Here is an 18,612-nt window from a genome sequence, read left to right on the forward strand (position 1 = left end):
AAGAAATTAACTTGGAAGCTAATCTGTTAAAGATTAATATCAAATAAATAATTATTATACAATAACCAAAATATAAAAAATACAATATATGTCTAGATTATAAATATTTAGATACAAAACTTATATTAATATAATTATTCATTTATAAAATGAAAATATTTTATAAACAATAAAATAAAAAATAAAAAAATCCTGCAGCGCGTAGCGCGGATAATTACCTAGTGTGCTGTAATGAAAAAATACACACTGCGAAAAATGTTCATTAACTGGAGAAGTTTTCAAAACAAAATTAGAAGTGAACACACTAGTTGCAAGACTTAGCGTGTAATAAAAACAGAACACAAGAGTTCTCTCTCACTACTTACGATACAAAGTCTCGAGATTTCACAACTTTGGCATCAAACAGAAAACCAGCCAGAGACAGACAAGACCTAAAAGTGTGTTTTCTTTAGCTAGACATCATCACATTATCAATAGATTGAAGAGCTTGGTTTGCAAAAAACCTTACATCAACATCTGGATCCTCGCTTAGCTCCACAAGCCCTGGACGAATCATATTCTCTACAACCTTTTAAATTTCACCACCAACCCAAAAATTAAAACAAAACCATATGGATTTTGCGCAAACCAAATGAATGTTCCAACTGGTTAGATTGTTTACATACTGATTGATCCACTATTGGAATGAGGGACTGAAGCACTTTAGCGACATTGAATTTGATGTTTGGAACTCTGGTAAATTAAAAAAAAAACTTGTTTATTATTATACTGAAGATGTTTAAAGTACAATGATTATGAGTCTTAATTTACAGTGAGAACTTGCCTGTCTTTAGATGCAGTGATTACCACGGGCAAGAGTTTAGAGCATGTGATCTCTGAGCCCATCACTGGTGCAAGAAGAGAAACCGCACGCAAAATGGTCATACTGTATAGATAGTGAGGGTTGTTAATCATCTCAAGAACCTGCAGATTAATTAAAAACGTTTAATTGAATCTAATTTTTTCTATGTTGCTAAGATTGTAGACAAACCTGAGGAACTATATGTTGCATTGCCCATTCAGGACCAAACTCCTCAGCAAGCCGCTTCAGATTGTTTGCAGCAGCATCACGGATCGAGTGAACCTGATGAGAGAAACCGCAAAAAAGGGTTTCATTTGTTGGATAATCTAATCCCTTTCCCCAGTAGAGGATTGAGAGAGAGAGAGAGAGAGAGAGAGAGAAAGGAAAACCTTGTCTTGTAACCATTGCATGCAAAGAGCGCCAAGCTTATCGTCAAAGAAGCCAACACCTAACTGACTTGCTAACAAAGGGATATACTCGATTATAGCAAGTCTTACTCTCCAGTGTCTATCTTCAGCAAGTTCCACAATTGCTGGCAACAAGGACTGTGACAGTAGATCAATCCCAATAACCTGCCAAATATAAAATATTGGAATCATCAACAAGCAAAGAAGGATGAAGTCAAGTTAAAAAGAGTAGCATGGTCAATAACAAACCTGATTCACTTGGTCAAGTTTGCTGATAATGTTCAAGCGTACATCTGGAAACTCATCTTTCAAGAGAGAAAGAAAGATTGGAAGGAGATGCTCAATTGTTGCATCCTGCAATGAAAATCAATGTAAAGTCAAAATCTGCAACTTTCTTTCTCCAAGAACATCTTCCACCACAGTAGAGTCAAACACATGTTGTATATTTGCAAACGCTCTTACCTTACCCAGGACTGGAGCCATTCCCATTATAACTGAGGCCAATGCAGACCTGACGTGCTGAGAAGAGTCAGATGATAGCTCCTACAGGTTGAATTACAAGAACCTATTGGTAATAGGAATATTTAATGTAAGAACTTGAGAACAATGTGTTTTTTTTTTTAAGCATGTACCTTCACACAGGGGAGAATGTGCTGAATAGCAAGTTCAGGGTTTAGGATCCGACAGAACTTGGTAACTTTTCCAGCAGCTGCTATGCGTACTTCAGCCTCACTGTCACGGAGTAGACGCACATATGCAGGCACCAGCTCCGTCCTTAATATATAAGGTAAAGTAAAGGGCATCATCAAGATGGATCAATAAACATTAAACATTAAACTAATGTTATCCCATGAGGCTAAAGACAAGCAGCATTTAGGTCTAACAATAAAAAGCTTCTTACCTAGTAGGCTCAGGTCCCACAGCTTCGCAAAGCTCATAGAGCTGATTTGCAACCATATAACGCACACGCCAGGACTTGTCCTGCTCAGTAACAAAAGTACCAATATTAAGCATCTCATAAGTGTAACTTTTCCAAGGATCATTAGGATAAAAACCTATATGTTTTACAGACAAAATCACCTGAGAGAAATTAACAATCACGGGAAGAATGTGTGCGACACAATCCTGCGGCTCCAACAATTTCCCAAGAGCAGCACAACCCTCAACGGCCAATAATCTAACCGAATCTTGATCTGATATGAGAGCAAAATATGGAAAATTAAGAAATACAAGCTTTAACAAGCAAAGCCAAGAGTGTGAAGCAAATCATCAGATAAGGAAATTACCATCTTGAGTAAGATCATCAAACATAGACATAATGTCAGTCTTCAAATGCGCTGATCCAATAGTAGCAGCAAACTTTCCCAGGTTGGTTGCTGCAGCTCTCCGCACCATTGGCATATCATCTGAACAGAGCTGGCTATATATTGATCTTAACTCGGTCTTCAACGTATCTGGGGCGCTTGGGTATGCAATATGGAAAAGCCCACAAGCTGAAACTCTGGCTGTGAACCACTCCCCAGCTGCAAGTCTCTGTTAAACAGGGAGTCAAATCTTCAGTTTCAACGATACACTATTCTAAGTTTTTAGTAAAGAGAACAAAAGATGGACGATCACACGCACAACCACAAACCAAGACAACTACTTTGAGAAAGGTAACAAACAACTAAAAATGAATTTGCTGGAGGATCCAGAGTTCTAAAAATTGGTCTACGCGCCCGGTGTGAACGAAACGATTTGCCAAAAAAAAGCCCCAGCCTAAACATTAATCCTCTATAAGCCACCTGACCACCGCCTAGCCGTTTCTTGAACATTGGATTGGAACGCAGTAACCTTAACAAAACTAAGTAATAGCATCAAAAACAAAATACTGAAACCAATGAACATAAAGAGAGTAAGATGGACGCTCACACACATAGCCACAAAGCAAGAAAACTAATTATATCAGACAACCCTTGACCAACCACTACAGACGTATAATCGGTAGCCTACTCCAAAACACTAGGAAGACTAACTCAGCCTCCTCCTCGTTGTCTAAACTTAACCAATGGTAAGAAATGATCAACCAAGTCACTCTCCCTCATCTGCGTCCCAACTCTACAGCTTTCTCCCTCACACAAGTCTCCTCAACCGTCGAGAGAGTCTCCCAGGACATTCGCATGCTCAACGCCTCCAACGTAAGGAATAAACACTCCCAACTCTTCAGCCATCGCAAGCAGCACCTCGTCATCGTCGTCGTTGTTCTCGCTTAGGAAAGGGATCAGCTCCTTCCTCGTCCAATCGTGGAAAGACGTCTGATGGAATTTAGCCTTAGCTGGATATCATCGTTATGGGGTAGAGCGGCTCTTTCGATACCTTTGACAGATAAATAAACAAAATTTCAAATCAGACGAGAACCTTAGGACAAGATGATAAACAATTGTAAGTATCTGGATTGTTCTGTTCTTAGAGCTGAGTCAAATGAGAAAGGATTTACCGATTGTTGGTCGCGATCTATCGATGAAGAAGTACGACGAGACCTGGAGAGAGAATGGAAGCTTTTTCCTCGCGACTAGACTAGCATCTTCAAGCGCCCATTTAAGCGGGGCTGAGTCTTCTTTAAAAGGGCTGTTTTATCAAGAAATGGCCCATTCGCTTCTTCTTCTTTTCCTTTTTCCATCAAAATTTATAATCAGATGGAGATGTGTTTTGTACGACAAAACTTCAAATTTAATTATTTCTTGTTTGTTGAAAAAATTATATTCTTTTAGAAAATTTTGATAGATTTTATAATTTACTTTTTTATTGATTGCATTTGACTTTATTTTTATTCGTAAAATTTGAATTTGAAACGCAGAGAAAAGTATCAACAAATTTAAGAAGTTTTCAAAATAATCAGATGGCAACCTTTTCCAACTTGAGGAATAATAAACTTGATAAAGTACGTCGCCAAAATAAATATTCTTACATACATATGAACATGTGTAGTGTATTTTGTAACAATTATTAAACTAATTAATAAAAAGCCTCAGTCGTCAAGATTGAGAGACAGAAGGTATGCAAGCAAACCAAGAACAGGAACAAACCTAAGATACCTCACTAACTCAACTTTACTCTTCTTCACGTTTTGCAGGTTCTCTCCAATCAACCATGGCTGAAAAACTGTGTACAAACATATATCCCATATAAACGCGTAAGCTAGTCTCTCCGATCCCAAATAACCAATCAGATACTGCCATCTTTCCATTATTCCACCGAAACCTCCATCTGCTCGACCGTAGAGAGACCACAATGTAGATATCAGACACACCGTAGCACCGGTGAGACCAACTACCGACGCACCTTTGGTCATGGCTTCGCCAAGTTGAGACCTTTTGCTCGGTTTATCATCTGGGTCAGCGTCATTGAGCCGTATGGCCACGTATGGGATCAGAAACGCTGTTTCCATTCACAAGATCAAATCATCATATTATAAGTAAATAACTAAATCACAAGGAAAAGTAAGAAGTGTGTGTTACTTACTGTTTGTGAGGAACATCATGAGACCCCATAAGACGTCAAGAGAGCTTTTGAATCGATCTCTCTTTCGGTCTGTGTATAGCAATGGAGCAAACATGAGTGTCCAAGCTATTACAAAGTTGAATAACCCTTCAGCCATCTGTTTTTTTTTTTTTGTTTTTCAGACAGAAAATGAAAACATTTTTCAGCAGATCGTTGAATAGAGTAACACTAGTGTGAACATTACTTAAATAGTACTTACAGGATGAAGAACAGGAGCTTCTAGGACATGAATACCAACTGTTTTGTCAGAAAAATTATACATCAGAGATCACAAAATCGACAATGATCAGAGAAACATAGAATCTTTAAGCTGAACAGACCTGAGTTTGTGAGAGGCAAGATAAAGAAGAAGTTCAACGAAAGTCCCAAGAGAGAGTTCACCGTCTCTGAACTAATTGCCCAAACTGGATCTCCCTGCTGATCAAAGAGACTTTTAGTAAACAAGATTTGTACAATACCAGATGAAGTTTTAAGTTGGAGGGAATCACTAACGGGAGCATAAGGAAGAAGGAAGAGCCATAGTATGTACACGGCTTCAGCTGTCCACAGTAGATACCGAAGGATGCTCTGGAGAGGATCATCTTCAACCTCAACTGTCGCCGCCTCCGGTTTCCGCCGAGCCAAGCATAAGATGGATCTGTCTCGTGTTCTTATTTGGAAGCCGTTCATTGTCTGTCGTGGATTGCATAGATCGACGGTGGGGATTTGACTACTCCGGCGAAACTGGCAGCGGATTTGTAACGATTTTGTGTGAGGGTTGTGGAGGGAATGACGTCGGTATGTCACTGACGGTGAGGTTACCAGAATCATCCTCGTCCGTTCCCTGCATTATCCAGTATCAACCGTACTCGGAGGAGTGATTTATACTTGAGACTTCGAGAGACTCCTTGAAACGACGGCGTATAGTCTTTCTTACTTGAGCGTAACGTTGCCGTTTAAGTCGACTCGCTATTACCTCGACAGGCCTTTAACGGACCAAAGGCCTAAGATATTAATTATTTATACGCCGTTCCGGACCCGTCGTAGAAAAATAGCTCGTTCGACTGCTACATGCATGCGCCGAGAGTTACATTGGATAAAGCACATGAACTCGTGTGACATGCAGGAACGGATTAACTACGGACCAAAAAACGTCAAGCCTACGTTACTCTCTCGAAGTTTTATGGAAGCCGAGTTAAACCACACATCAATATGCGATGGCCAATTTTGTCATAGATGCCCAATGGTTTGATGAATAAGATTGTGAATTATACTGTCACTACACTTGAGTTAGACATTGGCAGTACAGACAAAAGTACCCTGCAACGATTCATACATCACTCTTTCCTTCTCGGCAACAGTGAAATGTATAGACAGACAGCAAATACAAAGAAAACATACCTAACCATAAAAAGGCACGAGTTCATATCACAACCATCGCCAAAGTTGTATCTTCTTCCTATAACCTCTCTACAATATTAAGCTCTACAGACTCAATCTACTACATAAAACATCAAAGCTTCACTTCTTCCCTATGCACTAACAAGAACTAGGGATCTTAAGGTTTACCCAAACCCACTAATAATGGCTTGGGTTTTTACCATCTAAGATTAATTGGGTCAACCATGGGTATTAATTTTAAAACTCATATTTATGTTGGGTAAATACAAAAGGTAATGATGTGCCCATGGGTTTTCAATTATATATATAGATTTTCACCATTTTAATTAAATTATATAAAATTTGCAAAAATGTTTTTTTTTTCGTCAGAACCAAAAAATAATTTTTTCCACCGAAACCGTAAAATAAATTTTCTCACAGAAACCAAAACAAGTTTTCCTGCCGAAACCACAAAACCGAGTTTTCCGCCAAAACCGAAAAACAGAGTTTTCCCGCCAAAACCGAAAAACTGAAATTTCCCGCAAAAACCGTATAATCGAGTTTTTCCGTTAAAATCGCAAAATCGAGTTTTTCGACTGAAAACAGCAAAATCGAGTTTTCCCGCCAAAACCGCAAAAGGTGTTTTCCTGCCAATACCGTAAAACCCAATTTTCACGCCAAAACGATTTTTCCCGCCGAAACCGAAAAACCGAGCCTTCCCGCCAAAACCGAAAAATCAAGTTTTCCCGTCAAAATAAAAACGAGTTTTCCCGCCGAAACCGAAAAACCAAGTTTTTTTGCCAAAAACGAAAAACCGAGTTTTCCCGCCAAAACAGAAAAACCGAATTTTCCCGTCAAAATAAAAACGAGTTTTCCCGCCCGAAAAACCGAGTTTTCCCGTCAAAATAAAAACGAGTTTTCCCGCCGAAACCGAAAAACCGAGTTTTCCCGCCAAAACCGCAAAAGCGGGTTTTCCCGTAAAAATCAAAAACAGGTTTTCCCGCCAAACCGCAAAACTGAGTTTTCCTGCCAAAACCGCTTAGCCGAATTTTCTAGCAAAAACCGTAAAACCGAGTTTTTCCGCAAAAAAAATCACAAAAAGATTGTTCCCGCCAAAATCGAAAACAGGTTTCCTGCCAAAATCTAACAAATTTTCCCGCCAAAACCGTAAAAACAAGTTTTTCCGCCAAAACCGCAAAACGAGTTTTCCCGCCAAAACCAGAAAGATTATTTTTTCCGCAAACCGCAAAAATCGAGTTTTCCAACCAAAACCACAAAAAAAAAAATTACAGAACAAAAACTGCAAAAAGAAAATTTTCCGCTAAAACCACAAAAACAACTTAACAAGTTTTCTCGTTAAAACTATAAATGAGTTTTCCTATCAAAACGATGTTTACAGCTAAAACCGCAAAATGAGTTTTCCGGTTATAATTGCAAAATATTTTTTTTTCCGAAAAAGCGAATTTTTCCGCCAAAATCGTAAACGAGTTTTTGCGCTAAAACAAGTTTTCTATAAAATTGCAAAAGCTTGTTTATATATTAAAGCTCACATTAATGATATTAATATTTTACATGATCTTCAAAGTAAATAAGATAATACTTTGGGTATCCGCGGGTAACCTATACCATATTGGGTTATTTTTTGGTTTGGATTTCAACTTTGATGTTTATGGGTTTTTGTAAGTTGGGTATAAACTGGGTTGGGTCATTTGTAGGTTGGGCTGGGCTGCGTTATTTTACCCTATGTTAACATCCCTAACAAGAACAAAAACTGAATCGGCCTACTCGCATCCTCTACACTGACAAAACTTCTACGTTATCAAAACAGAAATCAAGAGTGACGATATGTGCAATGAAAAGAAATACTCCCAAAACCAGTGAAAAGGTTAACTAATTCATTTTTTCCCTTGCGAACTACTAACCTTAGTCCACCAAAGTGAACCGATCAATAAATTAAACTCTAAAGACTTCTACCATGCTATGGACAAAAATGTGAAACATGGCCATATCATGAGAGGAGAAGGCACACAACACACAAAGCGCGACATACTTACCAAACTTGCAGGAGGAGAGAGAGTACAGCCCTAAAAACAGATATAAGTCACAATTAGTGAACTGAACCACAAGGAGATAGAACAAAAAGAGAGGCCTAGTTGGAAAAAATCAGGGAGACATGATTTAAGCTCCATACCTTCATATTTTGTTTCCTTGCGCGGCTCTCTCCTCCAAGCAAACCTCCGGAATGACAATAACACAGTTTATCAGATAATATGTAAACACGTGAAAACACCAGAAAAAACAAAAATTGAAAACTGCATATTAAAAAGGATAACTAAATAAGGAAGAAAAACAACTATTTCAGGAAAAACATGAACCATCACAAAAGAAACTGCGGACAAACACAGTTAGAAAGGGAGGACAAACTCTAAAACCTATTCAAGCAACAGTATCATCCAAGTTCAAACCATAGACCAATGCAGATGCAAAAGTGTTTACTACCAATAAACAACCATTGTACCTTCTCCTGTGTGCCTTTAAAGCATTGAAAGACTTTAGGACTGTCTCTAAGCCATGGTAGGTAGATGTCCTGGAGAAAAATAACATCAGGCCCTCAAAAAGACCATAAGAGAAAATGATGCAATCCAACATCACAAATAATAATCAGAAGGTTTCCATATAATTGAAATATGATTCAGAATGGCGCTCTCCTTATTCAAATTCCAAACATAGATTTCTACAATGAGTAGAGTCGGCAATGAGATTACACAGGAATATAACAAAAGAAAGCTCCATTAGCAGGTTGTCTTACAATAAAACCAGTAAATTCCCATTGAGAATCGCCAACGGTGAGAACTCCACCCAGACACCACCACCCACGCCAACATTGTAACCAAAGCACTCAAGCAGCAGAAAGAAAATGGAGACAGTTCAAAGATTAGAACCTCGAATTAAAACTAAGATGTATAATGTACAGAGGAGGACAGCATTTCCTGATATAACAGAGAAGAGAAAACGGCAACGTAGTTTCATTTGCTAGTGATGAATGGGTGAGCTAATGCCTGTTTTACAGTCAGTCTCTTCTCGGGATCAAGGATGAAAATTTTGTCTAAGAGATCCCTGAAATGAGCTAACATCTTGGGATCCTCACCAGGGTAACCTTTAATAATTGAACCAAAATCTTTCGGCTTTACATTTACGATCATTCTCTTCATCATCTGAAAAGAAAAATATAGCATATTACTCATAGTCAATTGATTTCAAACTGCGAAGTGTCAGAGAAAACATAAGGACTGATTTTTTACCTTTCCACTAACATTGTCCTCCTCTGTAGCGTAAAAGTTCAAGTCATGATCAAAGTGCTGATCAATAAATGCTCCCTGTTGAACCGAAAGCATAAGTACAAGCATATTAAGTTCTTCGTTCTAGTTCTCTCTACTTTAATGCTTACCTTACGAAGCATCTTTTTGGGGAAGGGGCCTTTCAGTTCCATATGAAGGCGTAACATATCATTATTTGTGGCGCCAGGGAAAAGAACTTTCCCACAATATAGCTCATATAGACAGCAGCCAACTGACCATATATCCAGAGGATGGTCATAGGTGAGCCCCAGAACTGCCATGAAAAAATAAAAGCTCTAATCACATATTCTCTAGCAATAATAGATAAAAATATTCTCTTATTAAACAAAAAATATGTTAATTCTCACTGCAAATTAAACTTACTGATTTCAGGGGATCTGTAAAAACGACTAACAAGATATGGCGTAACTTCATTTTTGCCAGCAAACATCGCATTACCGAAGTCACAAAGCTTTAAGACGTTTTTGTTCTCATTTACCTGGACAAACAGAGGAATTGTCAACTGTTATAAAGCTAGTTAAGAGTATGAAAAAGCAACAGAAACGTATAACAGACCAGCATGTTGTCAGGTTTTATATCGCAGTGAAGAACCCCACAGTTCTTCAAGTGTTTAAGGGCAATGAATAGCTGCTTTGAATAAGACCTAACCGCCGAGAGTTTAAGACCGATGTTGCGGCCAAACTTCTTCAAGACCTCACGAAGATTCAAATGGAGCGACTCAAACACCAAGCAAAGGTGATTCCGATACTTAAAACTTAAAAGAAAACGAACACAATGGCGCTTGTCTTCTCGGTCAGAACCAGCCAGCTTCTTCAATATCTGCACCTCAGTCTGGCCAGCTTTATGCCTAAACGAAATGAGATATAATAATGAGCCGCAAATGCATATATATTAAAAAAAAAACAGATATTGCATAAAGAACTCGAAGTAAAAGTCAGGGCCTGTGTAGAATGCACCACCTACATTGTCTCGTTGTTACGAATAATTTTTATAGCCACTTCTTCAGGTTCAGCTGGTCCAGCTTTTAAATCTTTAGCACGAACCACAGTAGAGAAGACACCTTTTCCATGTGTAGCAATGACTTCATATCTACCGTCAATTAGCTCGCCAAACTGATAGCCTAAAAAGTAGAAGAGACTCATATTTTTAAGATGAAAATTAACAGAAGAGCTTCTACGAGTTGGAAAGGTGAGAAGGTGCATGAAATGGTCACAAACTTAAACTATGAACTAGTATTAATAAGTAGGAACGTAGCTAAATACACACAGAAAACAAACTTACTGTAATAGCCCTCTGCATCATCCCAATTATCATAAAGCCCGCTCCTTACCATCGGAACACCATCACCTTTCCCTCGCGTGTGGTCCTATAACAAAAAAAAAAACCTTACATAACAAAAAACCCTTCCATAACAAAAAAAACTATTACACAAATGAAAAAAGGTTTTCTGAGGATCTGACTAATAGATTCATGGCGATAAGAGAAATTTCAGATGATAAAGGCTACTGAACGATAAGATGAAAATATGCCAGCTAATTCAATTTACATACCACTTTTTGATTAGCAGCTGGGGACTCTCCAAATATATCATCATGAAACATGTCAGCTGATCTTTCACTCTGGAAACATAAAATTATATAAGATTGAGAAACATCACCACATTTATATATATGTATATATTCAATTATAATATAAACATAAAACGAAAAAAAATATTCACAACCACACACGAAACCAATACCACAGAAACAAAAATATTTCATTTATGAACGCACCTTCGGGCTACCTTCGCCAAGCCCTGCTGGAGCTAAAGTCCTCTCTGGGTGAGAAATTCCAAACATAGTAGGTGGCGCACCAGTTGTTAATGATGTTTTGGCAACATCACTATCTATAGCATAAATGTCCGAGTTATCTTTGGCTGGATCAGCATTAGCAGCTATGACAATAGAGGAAGAAGCCGAATCTGGAGCACCATTTTCTTTAACATCATCTGCCACAAACAGAAAACTAACTGAGACTGCCTGGAAGCTGAAAATCTCAATAACAAATTTTGTACAAGTGCATGTGGAAATCAGTCAACGAAATCAACTGAAAACTAACTGCAGATTTTCTGCTAAAGAGCCATTCACGCATTCCAAATTGAGAGGAACAGGTTTCTTGTTAACCTAAGGGGTCGTCTGATACACAACACGCAAGTGACTTCCAAGATTCAAGAACTACATCTTAACAACCAAATAAAAGCGGGCCGATGAAAATTTTTATTTACAACTCCAACCACAGTACCAAGGTCCATACTTAAACAAATAATCTGAACCATCATGCTTAAGTCGTTATGCATAATGATTGCAATGAAGGATGGGGAATTACCTTTCCCCTTATCCTGCGAAGAAAGTTCGTTTTGCTGATCGGGCTTCTTCTTATATTTCTCCAGTATGGCTTCCATTCGCTTCCTACTCTCCTCCTTGATTCTGTTTAGTTCTTCTTCTTCTTCCTCCGGAGATTTCCATATAATTCCTTCGTCATTATCATTTTGAGCATCCTCATTTCTGGACCTGATCGCAAAATAGTTAGGAGCCACACAATATAACAAAGCTTTATCATCTGTAATGAAATATTCACAAGGGTTAGGACTATTGAGAGAATACCTTTCCCCGTTGTCCACATCAACATTTTTATACTTCTCGGTATCAGTCTTGAGTTCTCTTCCTTTGTCCCTATCTTTGTCATTCTCCCTTTCCTTTTCTCTCTTCCTCTCTCTACTTTCATACCTTGTTCTATCTCTACTCTTACCTCTTTCATTGTCTCTGTCTCGAACATAATCGTCTTCCCTCTCCCTTCTCCTATCCATATCACTGCTCCTACCTCGTCTTTCCCTTTCCCTTTCCCTTCTCCTATCCCTATCAATGCTTCGCTCCCGTTCATAGTCTTTTAGCCTTTCACGCTCAGCCTCAATCTCCCTCCTACTCCCTCGTTCTCTTTCCTTTCTACGTTCACTATCTCTCTCTCTCCGTTTACTTCTTTCTGAATCTTTATCTCGTATGCTTCCCTCCCGGACCATATCCCTCTCCTTACTTCTTTCTCTTTCCAAGATTTCTCGACCATATTGCCTGTCATCTTCCCCATATCGCCCACGTCGATAATAATTGTCCTCAGTTCTCCCTGCTTCAACTCTGTCATATAGATAATCCCTACTCGGATCATGATGTCTCCCTCTGACCGGAAACTCATCCGCCGCAACAAGCCTTGATCTTGACATTTCCCTCTCCCGATCATGTGACCTAGACCTACTCCGAGCACGGACTTCGTTAGACTGCCTGCGGTTTGTCGGTGACCAGTTACTATTCTTACGCTTCTCCTCAGACTCAGAGTTTTCCAAAGAAAGTGAGCTCCTCCCATTATCATCACTTCTCTTACCAACTCTGTCTGAAGGACCTCCATACTCTTTATACCACCTCTTGTCCTTCCTTTCAGATTCACGAGTTAGAACACCATTAGAAGTCTCGGCATTCCGAGCACCAGAAACCCCATCGACAGGCTGCAAGCACAGCCACAAGATTTTCGGAAAATTTATCAGAAAAGGAGATAAATGAGATACAAAATTCATGAGCATACATGACAAAAAAAAAATGAAAAAAGCATCTACATAATCACGAAACCAGTTCTTACAAATCAAGGGAACGCCATCAGTCTCCATTGAACGCCTAGTGCAACTTCTTTCTTAGATATGCATTGAAACACTCACGTTATCTAAAGAGAATACTCTCAAAAACCAAAACTTTTATCATAAAACGGAAAATTCAGCTTGATATAAAACCATAAAGGCATAAATGATGTTTGGATACTGAGGTGTATAACAAGTTGCGTATGGAAAAATCTCAGGTATCAATCAGATCATTCTTATCCCAGCATCCAAACAGAATTTAAGCCAAATAAACAGGAAATTTATGAGCAAAAAGACGTAAGAAGAGCGATTGGAACAGACCAGATGGTAGCCTTGAAATTGATCGGATTTGATTTCTCCTGATTCGTCGTCGGAATCTGGCGTCTTAACATTGGCGAGCCCTTCTTCATCTAGAATCTCCCCCTCCTCAACGTCATCCTCACCGCCGTGACTAACTCCAATCGGAGTAACATCCATCAGCTCTGTCTCATCGTCGCCCTTCTTATCACGGTGATGCCGGTGATGGCGCCTGTGGTGGTGCTTGTGATGACGGTGCTTGTGCCGCTTCGATGATTTATCGGCCTCGTCGGACGGTGAAGACGAACGGTGGTGCTTGCGGTGGTGAGATTCGATCTGCTTGTCGTTCTCCATCAGATCGTCGAAATTAGGGTTTGTGCTCAATAGGAATCAGTTGGCTTGTTTTCCCCTCTTTCTCCCTAGCTACGAGAGTTACGCGACTCGGGAATTAGTTAGCAGATATAGGCACTGCCACAAATGGTTTAACAAAACCGGAATTTTAAATTGAAATAAGATGGTTTAATTATCCGGTTACTAAATACCAATTGGTACAACGAGGCCAACGTGTAGCTGAAGACGCTTAACGAACGTCCACCTCGTCTTCTCCGTCCGTCCACTTCACTCCTCTAAATCTCTCAGATCTCGCTCACTGTGATTTATCGAATAGCAACAATGGCGGCTTCTTCTTCGTTTTTATCAACAGCTTCGCTATCCAATCCCAAATCCACCATTTCATTCGCTTCCTCCGTCTCCCCGGCTCCCATCCCTTCCCTCCGCCGCGTCGTTTTCTGCTCTCCGTTTTCTCACCGCAGAGTAATGACGGTCCGATCCAAGATTCGCGAGATTTTCATGCCGGCGCTATCCTCCACCATGACGGAAGGCAAAATCGTCTCCTGGATCAAAACCGAAGGCGAGAAACTCGCCAAAGGAGAGAGTGTCGTCGTCGTTGAGTCCGATAAGGCTGATATGGATGTAGAAACCTTCTACGACGGTTATCTCGCCGCGATCGTCGTTGGAGAAGGAGAAACAGCTCCGGTAGGCGCTGCAATCGGATTGCTGGCCGAGACTGAGGCTGAAATCGAAGAAGCTAAGAACAAAGCCGCCTCGAAACCTTCCTCCTCCGCCGTTGTTCCATCTCCTCCTCCAGCTACTTCATCCCCCGCTCCGGCGGCAGCGGCGTCAGATGGTCCGAGGAAAACCGTAGCGACGCCGCATGCTAAGAAGCTCGCGAAGCAGCACAAAGTGGATATCGGATCCGTTGCAGGAACTGGACCATTCGGTAGGATCACGGCTTCCGACGTGGAGGCGGCGGCTGGTATAGCTCCCACCGTGACACCACCGCCTCCTCCTCCTTCTCCTGCAGCTGCACCAGCACCAACAGCTAAAGCTACCACCACTAGCTCGCCTCCTCTATTACCTGACGCCAGCATCGTCCCCTTCACAGCAATGCAATCAGCAGTATCCAAAAACATGATTGAGAGCCTCTCCGTTCCAACCTTCCGTGTTGGTTACCCAGTGAACACTGATGCACTCGACGCACTCTACGAGAAGGTGAAAACGCATATACATTGTTCTAAAACTCGTATCAGCAAATGTTAATCTCTTTTTTTTTTTTTTCAGGTGAAGCCAAAGGGTGTGACAATGACTGCTTTATTGGCTAAAGCTGCAGGGATGGCTCTTGCTCAGCATCCTGTGGTGAACGCAAGCTGCAAAGATGGAAAGAGTTTTAGTTACAATAGTAACATTAACGTTGCCGTTGCTGTTGCCATCAATGGCGGGTTGATTACGCCTGTTCTACAAGATGCTGATAAGGTAATCAATGCAGTGGAGAGATGTAGAAAGTAGGTAGCTTTGTGATTGAACACGGTTTTAGTCTACGGTTACTGATTGGTACGAGTCATGTTGGTTGTTTTTAGTTGGATTTGTACTTGTTATCTGAAAAATGGAAAGAGCTGGTGGGGAAAGCTAAAAGCAAGCAATTGCAACCTCATGAATACAACTCTGGTACTTTCTTCAATAGTAGCTGTTCATATGCTTTAACGAGAAGCGTGTATGTGCTGAGCTAAGGATGCATGTGTATTCAATGCAGGAACTTTCACTTTATCGAATCTCGGTATGTTTGGAGTGGATAGATTTGATGCTATTCTTCCTCCAGGACAGGTATATGAAATTTCAATGTCTCAACAAGATCAGGGATTACAACTCAGCCTAATTATCTTTGTTTATAACTCGAATCTCTAGGGTGCTATAATGGCCGTTGGAGCTTCGAAACCAACTGTAGTTGCTGATAAGGATGGGTTCTTCAGTGTGAAAAACAAAATGCTGGTAAGCCTGAATTTGACTTTGTTGGTTTTTATTAAGATTGTCAAGAATCTGCCTCATGGGTTTGGTGAATAGAAATAAGCTTTGGCTTTTGTTGTGTGTTGCCAGGTGAATGTGACAGCAGATCATCGTATTGTCTACGGAGCTGATTTGGCTGCTTTCCTTCAAACCTTTGCAAAGATCGTTGAGAATCCAGATAGCTTGACCTTGTAGTAGAAGTCAATGAGCCGTTTTTTTTTTCTCAAGTAAACAAAAAGAAGTAGTGTTTTGATTGTTACACTGTTCTTAGTCCTGTTCTTTCTTTTGCAGATTGGTTCACATGTATCTGTAGTTTTAGACCTGTCTTGCGTCTTGGTTTTCCCGGAGTAATCATTTTGGGTTTTACACAAATAATTTCAGCTTTGAAATGGTTTTCCCGGAGTAATCATTTCAGTAGACGCCGCCCATTATCTATCATCAGTTCATCACTGAATTTTTATTTTTTTCCATCAAGTTTTTAATATTAATAAAACGGGAGCAAACCTAACTAGAAGGCCGAAGCCCAACAAAACAAACATCAGAAAACCCAAAACTCTACAAGTGGCCCAAAACAAACCCAAAACTCTATAAGTGGCCCAAAACAAAAGAAACTAGATGATTTCGGTAGGCCCACGCGTCAAGGAGGCTGGACACGTGTAAAGATCAACACCGTCAGGATGACACGCGTCTCTTCCGCCTCAACTTGACCGTCGCCGGAGCTACACCACTGTGAACCTCCATCGAAACCAACTCTTCTCTTCAACGATTTGTCTTCACTTCGGAGAGCTTCATCGATCCAATCGAGATCTCATCCGACTGAACAAAACCGTGAACCACTTGGAACCACGAACCGAGAACCACACACGAACAACAAGCGGGATCCAAAACCGATCCAACGAACTGAAACACCTAAAGCCGGCGACGCAAGATTGAGAGAGCCTTCACCCCTGGAGACAAAACCGACGACGACGGAGCTGAAGAAACCTCCACCTCCCGGAGACAAGGACTGGCGGTGACAGAGCTGTAGGAGCCTCCACCTCCCGGACACGAAACATCAACTGGCAAGACGACTAGCTTCACTGTGCCGAACCTCCACACGACCGCGCCTTTACTCCAGAAACAGATCCGCCACGGATGGGACCTGAACTAGAGCTCAGGCAAGACGGATGTCAAAAGAAACGAAAGAGAAGCGAAGGACCAACATCTTTTACGGTAGCTCGAGGAGCTCCGGCGACGGCACGCACGCTCACGCGCCGGCCGCTCGCCGGACCCAATCTACTTTCTCTCTCTACTCTCTTGAGTTATTTGACGGAAAAAAAAATGTTCATCATCACTGAAATTTATTAACATTATTCTAAAATCATCATTTATATATTATTGGTGTTTTTTTTTCTGAAAAAAAATTATATATTGTCGGTGTTTCACATAATTGGGTCTTATTTTTCATTATATGATTGGGTTCTTCAAATGAAATTTTTGGCCGACAAAAATTCATGATTATATGAATCATTTTACACGACGTAAGTCTCATTCTATAACTTTTCTAATCGATTAAAGAGCAGAATCTGAACTTGGATAATATTTTAGTACTTTTTTTAGAACCACCTAATAAAAAAATATTTTAGTTATATTGAAAATAGATTACTGGAACAATATTTTAGTTATGAAGAAGGATTACATTTTAACTGCTTCGGTTTCCGGTTGACAGTTAAGATCCAAACCCAAATTCCGTAGCCCGACCCGATTTATTCCATCTGATTCTCCATCTTGAACTTCGTTGGTATCCAATGAGCTCCTCAGGCCAAGACTCTGAATCCGTTTCCTCTTCTTAGAAGGTAACTCACGTTCAGCGTCACCGCCGTTAACTCTCGCCACAGTCCGTGTCGCCACGTGTAGTCTCCGTAATATCTTGAAAAACTCATCCACCTCTTCCTCCGTCACCGTACGTACAACTTCTGTTGACGATTTCCCTCTGTACTCATCACCACAAGCTTTACCGTTATCTTCTTCGCGGCGTTCCTCTTTCATCTCCGAGCTCATGTTAGGCACAAGAAACTTCAACGGCGTCGTACAGTTCAGACCGGAAAATACTTATTTTGCTGATATATTTATTTTGTTAAACTATGAAGATACTCTTTATAGGCCCGTCGGTGTTAACATTGAACGGTCCATATGGTCAACGGCAAAATAAAATGAACGGTACGGATTAATGAGGATTAATGATGACATCATTGTTGAGACGTTGAAGCATAAGCTCCATGACGTAGCCTGTAAATGGACTTTTGAATAATGGAAGTCATGGGTGTGGAACATTTGGTTCGGCTTATTTTTATAATAGAAGATCGTATCATTTTATTATATAAGTAAGACCAAGAACTTCTAGACAACATTAGAAAAGACCAAGGCCTTGTGAATTGTGTAGTGGTTAACGTGGAAAAAAAGTACTATTGCGAATATTTTATTCATAATGTCTTATTCGAATATTATTTCAAAACAAAAAAAACGCGTTATTTGCACTGGTTTTCCGAATAATATAAACAACTCTTTTTTTTTTGTCAACCTTAGATTTTATTAATTCCCATAAGTTTAGATGAGTACAATATTAAGGCAACACGCACATTATAGAGAGGGTACGTGTAAACACTATATTACAACAAGAACACGTGTCAACAAAGAGACTTCCATCTTGAAAATTCCAGCTTCTCCGGCATACTTCATGTTTCCGATGACGTCCAACCGTCTTCTCACCGGCGGAGCTTTCTTTCTCTTGTTCAAACACGTCGATTGTTGCCATGGATTGTACTTTCT

The 18,612-nt window shown here is 40.1% G+C and overlaps 5 protein-coding genes across 16 annotated transcripts; 1 reads left to right on the top strand and 4 right to left on the bottom strand.

Annotated features, from left to right (window-relative positions):
* Window positions 1-240: 240 nt before the first annotated feature.
* Window positions 241-3,886, bottom strand: LOC106417124 (serine/threonine-protein phosphatase 2A 65 kDa regulatory subunit A beta isoform). 10 transcript variants are annotated; one of them, XR_007328794.1, is made up of 13 exons: window positions 3,288-3,603; window positions 2,535-2,781; window positions 2,329-2,441; window positions 2,150-2,229; window positions 1,881-2,022; window positions 1,711-1,791; window positions 1,498-1,602; window positions 1,231-1,413; window positions 1,031-1,123; window positions 824-925; window positions 666-732; window positions 509-568; window positions 241-431 (listed from the first exon to the last, which is right to left on the bottom strand). XR_007328794.1 is itself a non-coding variant. In XM_022706517.1 (13 exons), the coding sequence occupies exons 1-13, from the start codon at window positions 3,330-3,332 to the stop codon at window positions 399-401; spliced, it is 1,389 nt and encodes a 462-aa protein (XP_022562238.1). In that variant the 5' UTR covers window positions 3,333-3,603; the 3' UTR covers window positions 241-398. The 10 variants fall into 10 exon arrangements, 7 of the variants coding, with proteins under 7 accessions (XP_022562238.1, XP_022562242.1, XP_048624660.1 ...); XM_022706517.1 differs by having other exon boundaries at window positions 824-963; XM_022706521.1 differs by having other exon boundaries at window positions 662-732; window positions 824-963.
* A 258-nt stretch (window positions 3,887-4,144) lies between these two features.
* LOC106418157 lies at window positions 4,145-5,783 on the bottom strand. The gene is made up of 5 exons (XM_013858815.3): window positions 5,281-5,783; window positions 5,109-5,202; window positions 4,988-5,025; window positions 4,750-4,885; window positions 4,145-4,665 (listed from the first exon to the last, which is right to left on the bottom strand). Exons 1-5 carry the CDS (start codon window positions 5,596-5,598, stop codon window positions 4,256-4,258), a joined length of 996 nt encoding a protein of 331 aa, XP_013714269.1. The 5' UTR covers window positions 5,599-5,783; the 3' UTR covers window positions 4,145-4,255.
* Window positions 5,784-7,983: 2,200 nt separating this feature from the next.
* LOC106418155 (serine/threonine-protein kinase prp4) lies at window positions 7,984-13,906 on the bottom strand. Of its 3 annotated transcripts, XR_007328793.1 has the most exons (14): window positions 13,489-13,906; window positions 11,874-13,041; window positions 11,282-11,496; window positions 11,057-11,125; window positions 10,788-10,872; window positions 10,470-10,626; window positions 10,062-10,353; window positions 9,870-9,984; window positions 9,596-9,759; window positions 9,450-9,524; window positions 8,957-9,362; window positions 8,666-8,734; window positions 8,339-8,382; window positions 7,984-8,231 (listed from the first exon to the last, which is right to left on the bottom strand). XR_007328793.1 is itself a non-coding variant. In XM_048768699.1 (12 exons), the coding sequence occupies exons 1-12, from the start codon at window positions 13,816-13,818 to the stop codon at window positions 9,174-9,176; spliced, it is 2,766 nt and encodes a 921-aa protein (XP_048624656.1). In that variant the 5' UTR covers window positions 13,819-13,904; the 3' UTR covers window positions 9,070-9,173. The 3 variants fall into 3 exon arrangements, 2 of the variants coding, with proteins under 2 accessions (XP_048624655.1, XP_048624656.1); XM_048768699.1 differs by lacking the exons at window positions 7,984-8,231; window positions 8,339-8,382; window positions 8,666-8,734 and having other exon boundaries at window positions 9,070-9,362; window positions 11,874-12,058; window positions 12,152-13,041; window positions 13,489-13,904; XM_048768698.1 differs by lacking the exons at window positions 7,984-8,231; window positions 8,339-8,382; window positions 8,666-8,734 and having other exon boundaries at window positions 8,796-9,362.
* A 156-nt stretch (window positions 13,907-14,062) lies between these two features.
* LOC106418616 (dihydrolipoyllysine-residue acetyltransferase component 4 of pyruvate dehydrogenase complex, chloroplastic) lies at window positions 14,063-16,203 on the top strand. Its single transcript, XM_048768701.1, has 6 exons — window positions 14,063-15,015; window positions 15,085-15,276; window positions 15,381-15,468; window positions 15,554-15,624; window positions 15,706-15,789; window positions 15,895-16,203. Exons 1-6 carry the CDS (start codon window positions 14,137-14,139, stop codon window positions 15,997-15,999), a joined length of 1,419 nt encoding a protein of 472 aa, XP_048624658.1. The 5' UTR covers window positions 14,063-14,136; the 3' UTR covers window positions 16,000-16,203.
* A 1,210-nt stretch (window positions 16,204-17,413) lies between these two features.
* Window positions 17,414-18,232, bottom strand: LOC106417682 (protein NIM1-INTERACTING 2-like). The gene has a single exon (XM_013858459.3). It carries the CDS (start codon window positions 17,842-17,844, stop codon window positions 17,479-17,481), a length of 366 nt encoding a protein of 121 aa, XP_013713913.1. The 5' UTR covers window positions 17,845-18,232; the 3' UTR covers window positions 17,414-17,478.
* Window positions 18,233-18,612: the final 380 nt, after the last annotated feature.

This window comes from Brassica napus, chromosome C9 (genome assembly GCF_020379485.1).
Source record: "Brassica napus cultivar Da-Ae chromosome C9, Da-Ae, whole genome shotgun sequence".
Taxonomy (NCBI): Eukaryota; Viridiplantae; Streptophyta; class Magnoliopsida; order Brassicales; family Brassicaceae; genus Brassica; species Brassica napus.